We start from the raw sequence: 12,805 nt of genomic DNA, 5'->3' as shown, positions 1-12,805 counted from the left end.
TTCTATGTTCTATACTTTATAGGCCCATATTAACTTTCTTTCTTTCTCTCTTTCTTTCTTTCTTTCTTTCTTTCTTTCTTTCTTTCTTTCTTTCTTTCTTTCTTTCTTTCTTTCTTTCTTTCTTTCTTTCTTTCTTTCTTTAATTTGAAGAGTTCATTTGCGAAAGATATTTCAATTTTGAATTTTTTTCAGAATCATTTTGGATATTTGTTACTGTTCTCTAGAAATAACACTTGTGAAGCAAAAGAACTCGCGACTTTATATTTTCATGGCACTGAAACAGATCTGGTAGGCCTATAAGCTAATGAGAAGCACTGCTATACATTTACAAGCTTTTGCGAATGAACTCTTCAAAGTGCTCAAAAGGGCTTTAGTAGGTTAAATGTTTAATAAAATGTTTGTCCTGCAAAAAAGGTTATTATTATTATTATTATTATTATTATTATTATTATTATTATTATTATTATGCTTTAGTAGTAGTAGTAGTAGTAGTAGAAGCCTAGTATTTATAATAGTCGAATAATAATAAATCATATCTCCTGCTGCAGGTGTAGGCCTTTCGAGGCACTGTCTGTATCCCCCCGATATTTTCATAACGAAGGCGAAACATCGTATTGCTCATGCACGTGGACAGTCCAGTTCACCTCAGAGATAGCACGGGTTTCCTTTTTTCGTTAAAGCGCCTTTTCATAATGAACACATTTACCCAAGGTAATTAATATATAAAGCATTGCAATTTGTCATTTTGATTTGTATTTCAGTTAATTGTGAAAGTAATTACGGAGCAAATGAACAGCTTTCAGGAAAGACTGGGGTTTTAGGGTCCGCTTTCATCTGGGCCCTTATTAATTTTCTCTCCGCTAGATGTGATGAAAAGGAGCGATAAATCTCGATGATCGGTGAAGGCCAATAGTAAATGGCTCCATATTTCACCGCGGCTTTAATAGAAATATTCATGCTGGTCCCTTAATGAAATTAAACCTGTGCGCTTCGTCGGGGCAAGACGCCCGTCGACAGGCCGCAAAGCTGTTAAGATAATCATCACCAGAGGTCCAAGTGGATAATTACAAAAGAACACTTTCAATGTGGGATACAAGTCGAAAGGTTGTTTATTTATTCTCAAATTATAGGCCACTGGGTCCATTCTCCACCTATAAGCCCACAACATGGCACAGGCGAGTTAATGCGTATAAATGCGTAAAAGTCAAATAGCCTAAGTGTACCGCCCCAGAACACACACCCTAATAGATGCTTGGTTTATGTCTTGGACGGATCCTTCGCGCAGGGCCACGTCCTCCCTCACAGACATCAATCTCCCCGTTATCATTCTGTAATTGCTCATGATCATCAAGGTCCACAATTAAACGGCAATCCCTTACTTGAAAACTAGGCGCTGACTTGTTGATTTCCCCCGAGCAAATAAACGTCCTCGGCGCGCGCTCCTCTGATGAATTGACAAAAAACTAATCAGCTTTATTGGTAGACAGGTTAAGGGCAACGGGGTGTCAATAATTCTCATTTTGACCTCCGCTTCCATTAACTTTAAGTGGCTTATTAGTCCGAAGTCACCAAAGCCATGGGTCCAGATTAGATACGACTCCATGTTACACTATAGGCTTTCAATGAAAACATTTTGTGCAGCTCACTTGTCACAGATTAAACTTAGGGTGGCTTGATTTGAAAGCACCTTAAAAACCAAGAGAGAAAAACGAAAACAAAATACTTAATATTAACAAACAAAATTAGGCTTTTAAAATAGGCCCATGGTAGTTTTAGCTAAACGAAAAAAGGCACGATCTTGATTTGAGCAGGTCAGTAATGTGACATCGCCGCCCACTCCGCAATGACAGAAGGAGAGCTTTTACTCAGATTTCCCTGTTGGCCTGTTAGGGACTTTGTCTTCAAGATGCTCACGTAGACCTGTATTTATTTGCATTATTAAACACCATAGATACTTTATTTGTGTTGAATCAGTGAACATCCAAACAAAATAGTTGAAATAATGTTACTGTAATTTTATATACACAAAGACACAGATGGTTGGTTTGATGGATCATTAAATGCCAAGGGAAATAGAGCAAATGATTAAAAATAGTGCGTTGAAAACAGGCCTATAATATAATAATGATTAAACTAAATGGGATCATTTCACTAAAAAGAGATTATTTTTCTATTGCTAGAATTATTAGAATTATTATTTCTATTATTATTATTATTATTATTATTACTATTATCATCATTATTATTAAGCTTGGTTCAATGATTATTTTTGTTGCATTTTGTCCATTGCGGTTATTAGAGCATTAGGGTTCCAAACAACGGTGCGCTCCTCTGTGCAGGACGCACATTAGAGCAGAGAGGAGTGTGCTGCTTTGGCCCGCCCTCTGGGTCCCAGCTGCACCAATGAGCTCTCTCTCATAGGTAATAAGTGTCACCCGAAGTCCGCACCACATCATAACTTGTGAGAGGTGGCAAAACACGCTCACTTCTCTTTCACATATTAAGTGAAACAACGAAGACGCGCGGAAAAGATGGAGAAATCCAAAAATTTTCGAATAGACGCGTTGTTGGCGGTCGATACACCTAAGGTGCAGACATCTCCGTTGGCTCTTGTAACTTCACTGTCATCCAACTCTTCGATACCGTCGTCTGTGAGTGTAGCGGAGCTCACCAGCGGCGCGGACTCTTTACGCACGGAGACACCGTCTCCTCCCAGGATTTCCACATGCGGCTTGATCCCTAAACCAGGCTTCCTCAACAGTCCGCATAGTATGGTCGGATTACACTCACAGAGCACCACGGGGATCCCTGCACAGGCTCTTTACGGCCACCCCATGTACACGTACTCAGCCGCTGCGCTCACCGGACAACACCCCGCCTTGTCCTACTCTTATCCGCACGGCTCGCATCACCATCATGCCACGGACCCCATCAAACTGTCGGCCAGCACATTCCAACTGGACCACTGGCTGCGCGTGTCTACGGCCGGCATGATGCTGCCCAAAATGTCCGATTTTAACTGTGAGTATAACTCATTTAAACATTTTTCTCTATAAGAAACCAGTAGGCCCACATTTGTGGGAGTTGTGTTCAAGTCATAGACTGCAGACTGGGTGACTCCATTTATGTGTGTATTATTTGGAATTATCAGAGGGATGTTTTTTCTTAGAGAAACCTAAATGGACAGATAATGGACAGTGGGAAAGTGGCAGAGCAGTGTGAAACCCACAGTGCTCATGCTATTTGCTCACCAGATACTGCCTTTTTGTCTCAGCCCGTTTTAGCAGATTTGTTCAAGATGAGACACAGCCCTTCTGTTTACATTTAGTCTGAGACAGACGTGGATATATGAATTTCAACATGTTTCTGTCATTTATTTTATTTGCAGATTTATGTGCCAGCATTAACCACGTGTAGTGTGTTGCTTAGCAATGATTGGACTTGAATATTATGTTTTATATTTGTTACAGCCCAGGCGCAGTCAAATCTGTTGGGCAAATGCAGACGACCACGGACGGCGTTTACAAGCCAGCAACTGCTGGAGCTGGAGCATCAGTTCAAACTGAACAAGTATCTGTCCCGACCCAAGCGCTTTGAAGTGGCCACGTCCCTCATGCTCACGGAAACCCAGGTAGGCATTTTATTTACCAGATTCAATTTCGTCTAGTTTGTCCACACCAGATAAAACCAAGGATAGCAATTATCAAACTAATAGCATAGACTCCATAAACGGTTATGGATTTTACGCATCATTTACGCACGGATTTCATGTTTTCTTTTTTGGATCAGAATACATAGCCTATTTTCTCTTTCAGGTGAAAATATGGTTCCAAAACAGGCGAATGAAGTGGAAGAGGAGTAAAAAGGCCAAGGAGCAGGCCGCCCAGGAGGCCGACAAGCAGAAGGGCACCAAGGGGCAGGAGAAATCAGATGGACACGATCAGTCAGAATATCAGAGCAAAACAGACTCGAAGAACGGCAGAATAAGAGACATTAGAGACAGCGATGACGAAGAAGGAGACAATTTCTTGTACAATTCATCAGATTGCTCTTCCGACGACGAGAGGAACCACGCCAGTGACACGAGTCCGCGCCCCTAAACCTCCCAGGGGCAGTGGGGTGTCCCGCGTGTTTCTTATAAGACTGTTAAGGCAATGGTTGCATGTTATTCAACCTTTATCAGTTACGTGGAATTATTATTGCAATTTTAGTGTGATTAAAAATATATATATTTAAATCTCATAAATCCACAGAGCATCAGTAAAGCAGATTATTGCACATTGGCCTCAGTGCATCAGGCGCCTGCATGGTATTGTCCAGTTATGGTCTCCAGGGGGTGAAGAACGCACGGCTTGTCTGTGTATTTTCTGACGTTGCGTTTCATCACGCTTAAAAATATTTTTCTATATGTATATTGTATTTATAATTTCCAAATGCATGCTAAATTATTGTTTAGCGTCTTTCTTGGTCCATAACATCGTGAAAATAAATGGTTTTCTATGTAAAGCGTACACACATGTGGGCTTGGCTGATTTACGGCTGGGCTACAGCGGTTGAACTGGATGCGCACACAGCTCTGTGTTTTTCTCCTTGCTCTGACAGCTCGGGTCATGGGAATTACTGTTAATAGCGCTGTCGAATCTGTGCAAACGTGCAGTGAGAGCAAACAGCGAGTAGGCAGTCAGACAGGGGAAACATTTCACACCACACTGGCAATGGGCTCGTATTAACAAAGTCTTTGAGCGCCTGTTCGCACACTCAACAGTTTTCATCTGAACCCTTAGATCACATACATTTCGCCAATAAAACCAAGAAAATAATATTTTGGGTTTTAACATTTTTGTTTAGGTAAACTTAAGGTAAGGTTATGTGAATGCATTCTATAGGCTAAGCAAATAGACACCGTTTAGGCTAGATTAAAGGCCCTATACCTGATCGATATATATCCATATCTATTATTAATTCAATTATTAGTTGTGGTCCACATTCATTCTTAACTTTCCAAATATCATTATAGCCTCTCATCACAGGGACGAGTTTAAAGGCACATGCTACAACTTGCAGGGCCACTTTTACAAATATACTTACAAACTAATCAATCAATCAATCATGAAATTGATTGCCTGAGTTTACAACAGAGGGACAAACAAATTTTATTGCACTACTATATATAAATTGTCAGGTATAGTTCCTTTAATAACCCTTCTTGCGTCCCAAATCACTTTCACAGGTGGTACAAGCACCTATGGGTCCATAAAGAAATGCTTGGCAGTAGAAATTCAGTGTTTAAGCACAGTGACTGACAGTGTCATTTGTAACAGGATTACTGAAGGCTCTATGGTTATCTGACGTGTTTGCTCTCGCAGTCTACATCAAAGTTCAGCACTGGGTCAAGTCAAAGCAGAGTACAACAGTGGGTTGGTTACTGAGTGTGAAGTCACTCCTTTCACATTTAGTGTGTTGTTCATATACATACTGCATACCGGTGCCCTGTCAACAATAAACTGTTCCTGCTGTGACCTGTGGTGGTCAGGGACATGTCTCTCTGATTCCGCTGGTTCATTCTTGACCTCCTGCACTGAGCTACTGCCATGCCAATGGAGCTAATTAGTAGCTGTTTTATCAAATGTAACAGAATGATGCTGCTATGCTAACCATGTACTGTATATGCACAGTGAGCACAGGCAAACAGAATGGGAAAGAGTCAAAGCGCTCGGTCAATTCATCAGGGTGTGTAAACACTGAATGAACCAATGCAGGCACGATAGATTTGCACTTTATTGTTGATGTCACGACTGCAGTGGTCCAGAGTACAAAATGGGCTTAAATATGTTTGAATCCAGCTGGTTATAATTCATAAGAAAGACTTGGGACTGCAAAAAAGTTTTCAGATGTCCGAGTTTAAAAAATATGTGTGTACAAAGAAAAACAGGCAGCAAATTTTGGGGAGTAAACTCCCCAAATGCTTATGGTTTTAATAAATAACCAAATGCAGATATTCTTGAAAACAAAAAATGTTTTACACTATAAAGTATGTATAAATGGAACAACCTATACCTAAAGTTATGAACTCAAGTCCATTTTCATATGCATCAAGGCAGCAGCAACAGAAACGGCTGCAGTTGTTCGTCTTTATGCACCAGCAGGTTACAGTGCACTGCAATGTGCCAACACAGATTTTACAGTTTGAGCTTAGCCTCTTTGGCCTCCATAGCTCTCGTGGCGACCTGAGCTCGCTCTGACAGCAGTGCTGCTTGTTCAGCTGCTCCTTGGGATTGGGCATTCTTCAGCAGAAAGTGGCTGATGAAAAGCTTCAAGCCCTCCCGCAGCATTCCTAACTTGGGGATTCCTGAAATCCTAAAGATGGAGAAACAACGCGGGACATTGATTTGAGACCCACAAATAGTGTTGTAAAGAGGAGCTACTTTACAAGATGTGGGTTAACAGAGGTTAACATCACCTATATGTCCAAGTGTTTTAAGTGACATTACACAATGGTTTCTGTGTGTTATCTAAATGCCCCATGGTCCTTACACTCTGTTACTTACTTTCCAAAAATACAAGCCAAGTCCTCGGGGTCAGTTTCCTTCAGAAGCTTGGTGAGCATTTGACGAAGCAAACGCACCTTGGGTTTGTCCAGGTCCCCAAATTCAATGGTCTATAAATAAACACAAGACAGTGAAACTCAGGTTCTTGAATAGACAGGCATAATACATTTGGGCTTACTTTGAGTATAGACAGAGGGAGACACTTCTTCTGCAGAAAGGATGTAATCAGCTGTACAAGATTGTTGAATGTGGTGGGAGATAGGCCATCTAGTTCCCTGAATTTGTCCCAAATGCAGAACTGGAATGTCATCTATGATGAAAGAGAACAGAGAATATAAAATTAATAATGTTACAATGTTAGCAATTATTTATTACTGATGCACGTTATCAGTAAAGAAAAAAATAATCAGTGTATTGCCACATTATTCAGACAGTTAACAACCTCAGCATCATTGGAGGTTATCTTCTCATTCAGATCCAGTTTACATGTGAAATGCAAACATTCCCACTAGATCAGCTTCACAGCTCTTTGATGAGGACAATGGTCATCAGTCTCTGATATGAGCTGGTGGTCTACATGCTGGTGGAGTAGGAAATGTGCTCTCGCATCCATTGTTTGCACTCACAGGTTAAGTCAAATAGCATGAGAGGAGAGAGGTGTGAAAGGCTCCCACACTGTAGGCCACTCACAGGTCACAGGTGGGTGGTCACATACACCAACACTTTCCATCATTTTCTCCTCATGGATTCAAGGTGGATTCAACCTTTTCTCTGTGTATTCAACTTACAATTTGTAGAAGAAAAGAATTTTACTGACTTCTTGTATAAACGGAATGTTCATTGTTTTATTCCCTTGTATTGACAATGGAATAAATCGGGCCTACAGATGTTTTGCTATAATCTGGCACATTTACACTTTGTGTACAACTGTATATGATCGTTCATTAATGTGTGTTGTCCCGATCAAATAAATAAATAATAAATAGAATATCTAAACCCATTTAGTTCATATAATTTTCATACAATTGTAAAGGAATACTAGTAACTTTCTAAAAAGAAAATATGTGAATATCAAGGGGAAAATTAATGATAATGCACATTCTATAAAACACATTTACATTTAAAATGTTGTATTATTTCAATAATTTCTACAGTGTAGATTATCTATTGTAAAAGTTGTATACTATGAACGATACATTTAATTCTGACTGCATTTACCTGAAAGCGACGGTCATGGGTACAGAATTTCTCTCCCAGCACTGCGTAGAAAGCATTGAATGTTTTCTCTTGCAGGCAGCAGTCCATGAGCACATGGACAATCTCTCTCTCCTGTTTGTCCTTAAGCCCCATCCTTAACGAAGAGCACACATAAACTACTCTGAGCAAAGCCTGTTTAGACCAGTAAGGAATAAAGAGAATATGAACTAACCGGAGGAGTTTCTCAAATGCATCCACATAGTCCTCACTGGTCATCAGCACACAGAAAACATTTTTCCTGACTTCAGTATTCATCCGCTGCTTCCTTGCTAGATCCAAAACTTTGGCACTAAACTGAGAAAAATAAAGAAGCATCTATTAAAACAAATAATGGGAACGTTAATACACAAGAGTTACTGTGTTTTCTGGACTATTGAGTGCACCTGAATATAAGCCCTACCAACATAATTTATAAAGATTTATTTATGTTTAGTACATATATAGGCCACACTGGTCTATAAGCCGCAGCTGTCCACACTGCGACAAGCGCTTTTGAAGCACCATCAGAGCACTGGAAATACAGGACTTTTCTCTTCATGCGTGGTCAAATATTTCAAGAGAATGGCAGCCTACAAATAAGTTACATTTACTTTTATAAAAGTGTATTAAAGGGGAGCTATTATGCAAAATCGACTTTTTCAAGCTTTACATCATGTTATTATGTCATTCCCTCATTAAAAACATGCCTGAAGTGTTTCCTTGGCACATTCACGTATTTTTGAGTAATCTGTAAAAACTCTGATGGCAGCCATTTTAGGGATAGGTTTGCCTGAGTCCTCCTAGGAACACCTCCACCTCCTGGAGACGCCTCCGAGCTTTGGTCACCAGCCGAGTAACCAACCACTGCTCCTCAGCAGAACCCCCTCCCCACTGATGCCACAGACAGCGTGTGGAGGGGGCGTGTCGGAAAGTGTCAGAGGTTCTTAAAGAGACAGAGGCCTATTTCAAGACATTCACTACAGCCATTTTGAGAGAGCAATTTTATACAAGGCAGTTATTCTAATTTACTGCATTTACAGACCAACAGAAGGTTTCGTCATCATTGTAGTGTGATATAGACTGGTGCTATGTAATTGAAAAAAGCATAACACCTCCTTTTTAAGAACTTAAAGTTTTTAAATTTGATTGCATTAATCTTTAAACCCACGTGTTCAGTCAAACTGAAACGCTGCCTGCACAGCGACAGTGAGGCCGGGTTTAGAGCCGCCCTCAGGATGTCTGCGCACACGGTCCAGGTTTCCCGGTGTTCGAAGCTGCTGAGCTGGGTCGGTGGTGAATCGCTCGAGGCTTTTGATGAATTGAACTCGCTTTTCGCTTGATAATATTTCAGCAGAGAAAGGATTAAACGCATCTATTTTGCACCCGAAGCGGGATTTCATCCTGCTGCCCCCGCCCCAGTGTGCAGTAAACACTGCAGACAGAGGTAGAAGAAGACAGCGATGGGGTTTGCCACCTGTGCAAGTTATTGTGCAGATGAGTGGGGTATGTCCGAACGTCTCCACGTTCACAACTTTATGTTTGGATTTGGAGGTATTATTGCGTCTTTCTCACATTGAAGTTCTTTCATCAGAAATAACCGAGTGTTTTGGAAATCTATAAACTAGCTGCAGAGGTAGCAGCTTATAGTCTGGAAATACTGTACAGTGCTGTAAAAATGTCACCTGTCCCACTGATGGCGTTTCTTTTGCTGGTGTGGTCCCTTTATCAGAGATCATTGGAGCTCCACTCCAACAGGAGCCCACTATCCACCAGCGGCCAACATGCTCAGCTCTGAGGAGGCTGTCGAGGGACACACGCAGCTTCATGTCACTGCCACTGGCACTTCGACTGATCTGCACACAAAATTACCATGGAGAATAAATAATCACAATCAATATATTTTTTTTTAATCTATTTTTTTATTGATACATAGAACAAAGCTTTCACTAAGCACATAGTCAAAGGAGAAATACACAAGGGTAAGGGGATAGACTAATACGTATTTGGTTCTTGGGAGCATGAAGGGTTGTGCATGGCGTTTGGATGTGCGGTGTGTGTGTTGAGTAGGCGCAAGCTATGGATGACAATTAAAGAAAATCATAAGTGATTAAAATAATAAATCATGTAAAACAAATCATTAAGGTGAGTAAAATGACAATACAATCAATCTATTATTAAGCACACATGATAAAGAAAATAAAATGTAAAAAAATGTAGAGTGGAGAGACAGACTTATGAATGGAAGTTCTCTGGGGCCCCCTTGTGGTGCAAGGACGTACATGTGCAGTGTAGTGCGAGTGCTGGTGTGAAGGAATCATTTGGGAATTTCTTGCTAATTACCTACCAGAGTCCTTTGCAACTTTTTGAGTCTCTCCACTGGTTCAGGATCATAGCCAGGGATTTTCCTCATGTCATTGTTCTTCAAGGCCAGCATAGTTTCCAACATGAAGCGAATCTGGAGACATGACACAAAGACAATGTTTTTTTAACAAGGCTCTGTTGACCAAATGTAACCAACTACATTATCTTACCCTGGTCTGATCCTTAAACTTTGCCCCCATATCAACGGCCTTGCGTTGCACTTCAGAAATAAGATCCTTCAAAGCAAGAGCGTCGTCTTTCCTCAGTGCAAAGCCAACATTTTTCAAAAGGAACAGTACAAGCTCAATGTCTTTCTCAGTGAAGGCATCGACCAAGAGTTTGAGGATGTCAAATATCAGAAGGGAGTGCACCACCTGAAAGTTATACAGGTGAGCAACGATGGAAATGAGGTTATCACATTCCTTCCCCTCGGTTGGGCTCTTATAAAGCTCATCAAAATTCCGCACAACCGTCTCGAGGAAATGTGCCCCAACCTAAAGAAAGAAGCAAGTTAATGTGTGAACTGGTGATTTTTCAGTAGTTAGCTACATATGAATATTTACCCTTCACAAAGGCTGATCAATTAATCTCAATTGAATTTAAATCCCTGTCCTCATGTTGTCTTATTATGATTTAACCCTACAAAGCCTGCATTGTAGACCTCTACAGACTTTGTAATGCACGTGATGCTTGCAATTTTTAAACAGAGCATATCTCAGTTGCCTCATAATGGCATTTTCATGTTCATGTTCAAGAAATGTGCACAGTGAATTGGATCTTTATTTTAAAATATAAATGTCAAATCCAAGTTATTTGATGTAGACCAGAGACAGCACTAATCAAATCATCAAACCACTAATTGTAATGTTTTGCTCAATTGCAAGAAAACATCCTTTTATCTTTGAACTTGGGTGGGGAGTTCTACTGGCAATATACTGTACAATTCTAACTATGGTATCAATCCTGACAGACGTGAATTTGGTTTTCTTACTGTCTAGGATAAATAATAGAAGGTTGCGCAACTAAACGGGCAAGCATCTTTACCTCCAAGCCAACAGCATGATGCAGGACGCTGACAAGCAGGACATGCTCCATCAGCAGGCGGTCGGGCATCAGGGCGGGTGTGACACACGCCGCTAGTAACACCTCTGTTAATGTATCGTTCATTTCTTTTCTGCTGCGATTCATGTACATCTCTTCTAGTTGACCACTAATGGATGCCATATTGGGCTCACTCAACCTAAACAAAGTTTCAGTTTATTCAAACACAATTTATATTTTGATAAAAGTTGTACTAAAAATCATTATTAATAATAATCTGTGTAAATTCTTTTTTTTTCCCGTCCAGGTAATGTAAATGTTGTTATTATTAATCATGATGATAATAAATAGCAAGCCAGCGAATAAAACTAGCAACAGACCAACCTGTTTAATAGGCCTTTTACATTCCTCTTTAGTTTTTCCAGCTCAGCTTTACGTTTGTCACCTCCCAAGTTACGTAGATGAGGTGGTATATATTTGCTGGTTGAAGATGCCTAGTATTCACATCAAAGAAATAGCGTTAGAAAGTTACTGTCGTTTAACATATGCAACATGTAGAGCGGGATTCTCCGTACCTCCGTGTTCTCCTCTGTCACCTGGGCGTCACCTGTATCATCTGCATCCTCTGCTTCTGATGCCATTGACTCATCTTCCTCTTCTCCATCACTTTCATCCGGGTCACCCTTTGACTCAACCGCCTCCTCCTCATCACCCATGTCCTCATGCATACTGTCCCTGTGGCTATCACTGTCATCACCCAAAGACCCCGTGCTGTTCTCTTCATCACTGCTAATTTGCTGTTCTTCTCCATTATCTGACCCTGCAGATTCGTCCTCCTCGAGTTTAGAGAAGTTGTCCTTTGCCAGATCCATGTCATCTTCACTGTCATACATTGCAGCGCCAGAAGAGCCAGAGTCAAGCACACCAAGGATATAATCAAGTCCATCAGCCACAAAGGACTGGGGAAGAGATTTTTTGTTTTTCCTCTTGTTCAGTCCCAGTGAACGCTCAAGCTTTTTGATTTCCCTGTCCTCTTGCTCATTGGCTTCCAAAAGTGCCTGCTTCCTCGACTCTTGAAGCTTATTTGTCTTCTTGAGTTTCTGAGTCACTGATGATTTCGAACGCTTTTTCACAGCAACTTTGTCTGGCATGTGAGGTATATCTTTCTCTTTCCTCTCACTTTTGTCCTTCTTCGGGGCACGATTCTCTTGAACTGGATTTTTATTAGTCACCTGAGGTGGCGTGAAATCGGTTTTGCCTTCATAGTGGCTTTTCATTTTGGCCTTTTTAAGCTTCCGTTTTTCTTTGCGTAATTCTTTCCTACTTTTCTTTTTGACATACTTAAAATCACTGCTGTGGTCCACATCTTCCGAGGCGCTTTTACTTTTCACAAAATCGTCTACCGCAAACTTGTACTTCTGTAGCACTTCGTTACCTTTTTTCTTTCTACTACTTTGCTTGGATTTAGCTTTCATTTTAACTTTCTGTAAACCTAAAGGGTATTTAACATTATAGTAAAGCTACAATAGAAATAAAGAATACAAATACCTCCTTGCTAAAGTCCTGCACATGTTGTTTTTACCTTTACCCACGTGACCATCCTCTTCCGGGTTACGTCG

General features: G+C 40.6%; 2 protein-coding genes across 2 annotated transcripts; one reads left to right on the top strand and one right to left on the bottom strand.

Annotated features, from left to right (window-relative positions):
* Positions 1 to 2,531: 2,531 nt before the first annotated feature.
* Positions 2,532 to 4,211, top strand: mnx1 (motor neuron and pancreas homeobox 1; the record flags this gene model as incomplete). The annotated part of the gene is made up of 3 exons (XM_079576547.1): positions 2,532 to 3,021; positions 3,471 to 3,631; positions 3,816 to 4,211. The coding sequence occupies 3 exons, from the start codon at positions 2,532 to 2,534 to the stop codon at positions 4,098 to 4,100; spliced, it is 936 nt and encodes a 311-aa protein (XP_079432673.1). The 3' UTR covers positions 4,101 to 4,211.
* A 1,803-nt stretch (positions 4,212 to 6,014) lies between these two features.
* Positions 6,015 to 12,789, bottom strand: nom1 (nucleolar protein with MIF4G domain 1). Its single transcript, XM_079576627.1, has 11 exons — positions 11,762 to 12,789; positions 11,571 to 11,680; positions 11,190 to 11,385; positions 10,316 to 10,639; positions 10,129 to 10,239; positions 9,467 to 9,637; positions 7,978 to 8,099; positions 7,767 to 7,899; positions 6,727 to 6,858; positions 6,549 to 6,658; positions 6,015 to 6,357 (listed from the first exon to the last, which is right to left on the bottom strand). Exons 1-11 carry the CDS (start codon positions 12,659 to 12,661, stop codon positions 6,180 to 6,182), a joined length of 2,487 nt encoding a protein of 828 aa, XP_079432753.1. The 5' UTR covers positions 12,662 to 12,789; the 3' UTR covers positions 6,015 to 6,179.
* Between the last annotated feature and the right edge of the window lie 16 nt (positions 12,790 to 12,805).

The sequence above is a fragment of the Gobius niger genome (genome assembly GCF_951799975.1).
Source record: "Gobius niger genome assembly, chromosome: 18".
Taxonomy (NCBI): domain Eukaryota; kingdom Metazoa; phylum Chordata; class Actinopteri; order Gobiiformes; family Gobiidae; genus Gobius; species Gobius niger.
The sequence above is the reverse complement of the archived record's forward strand: the minus strand, read 5'-3'. Positions and strand labels throughout refer to the sequence as shown.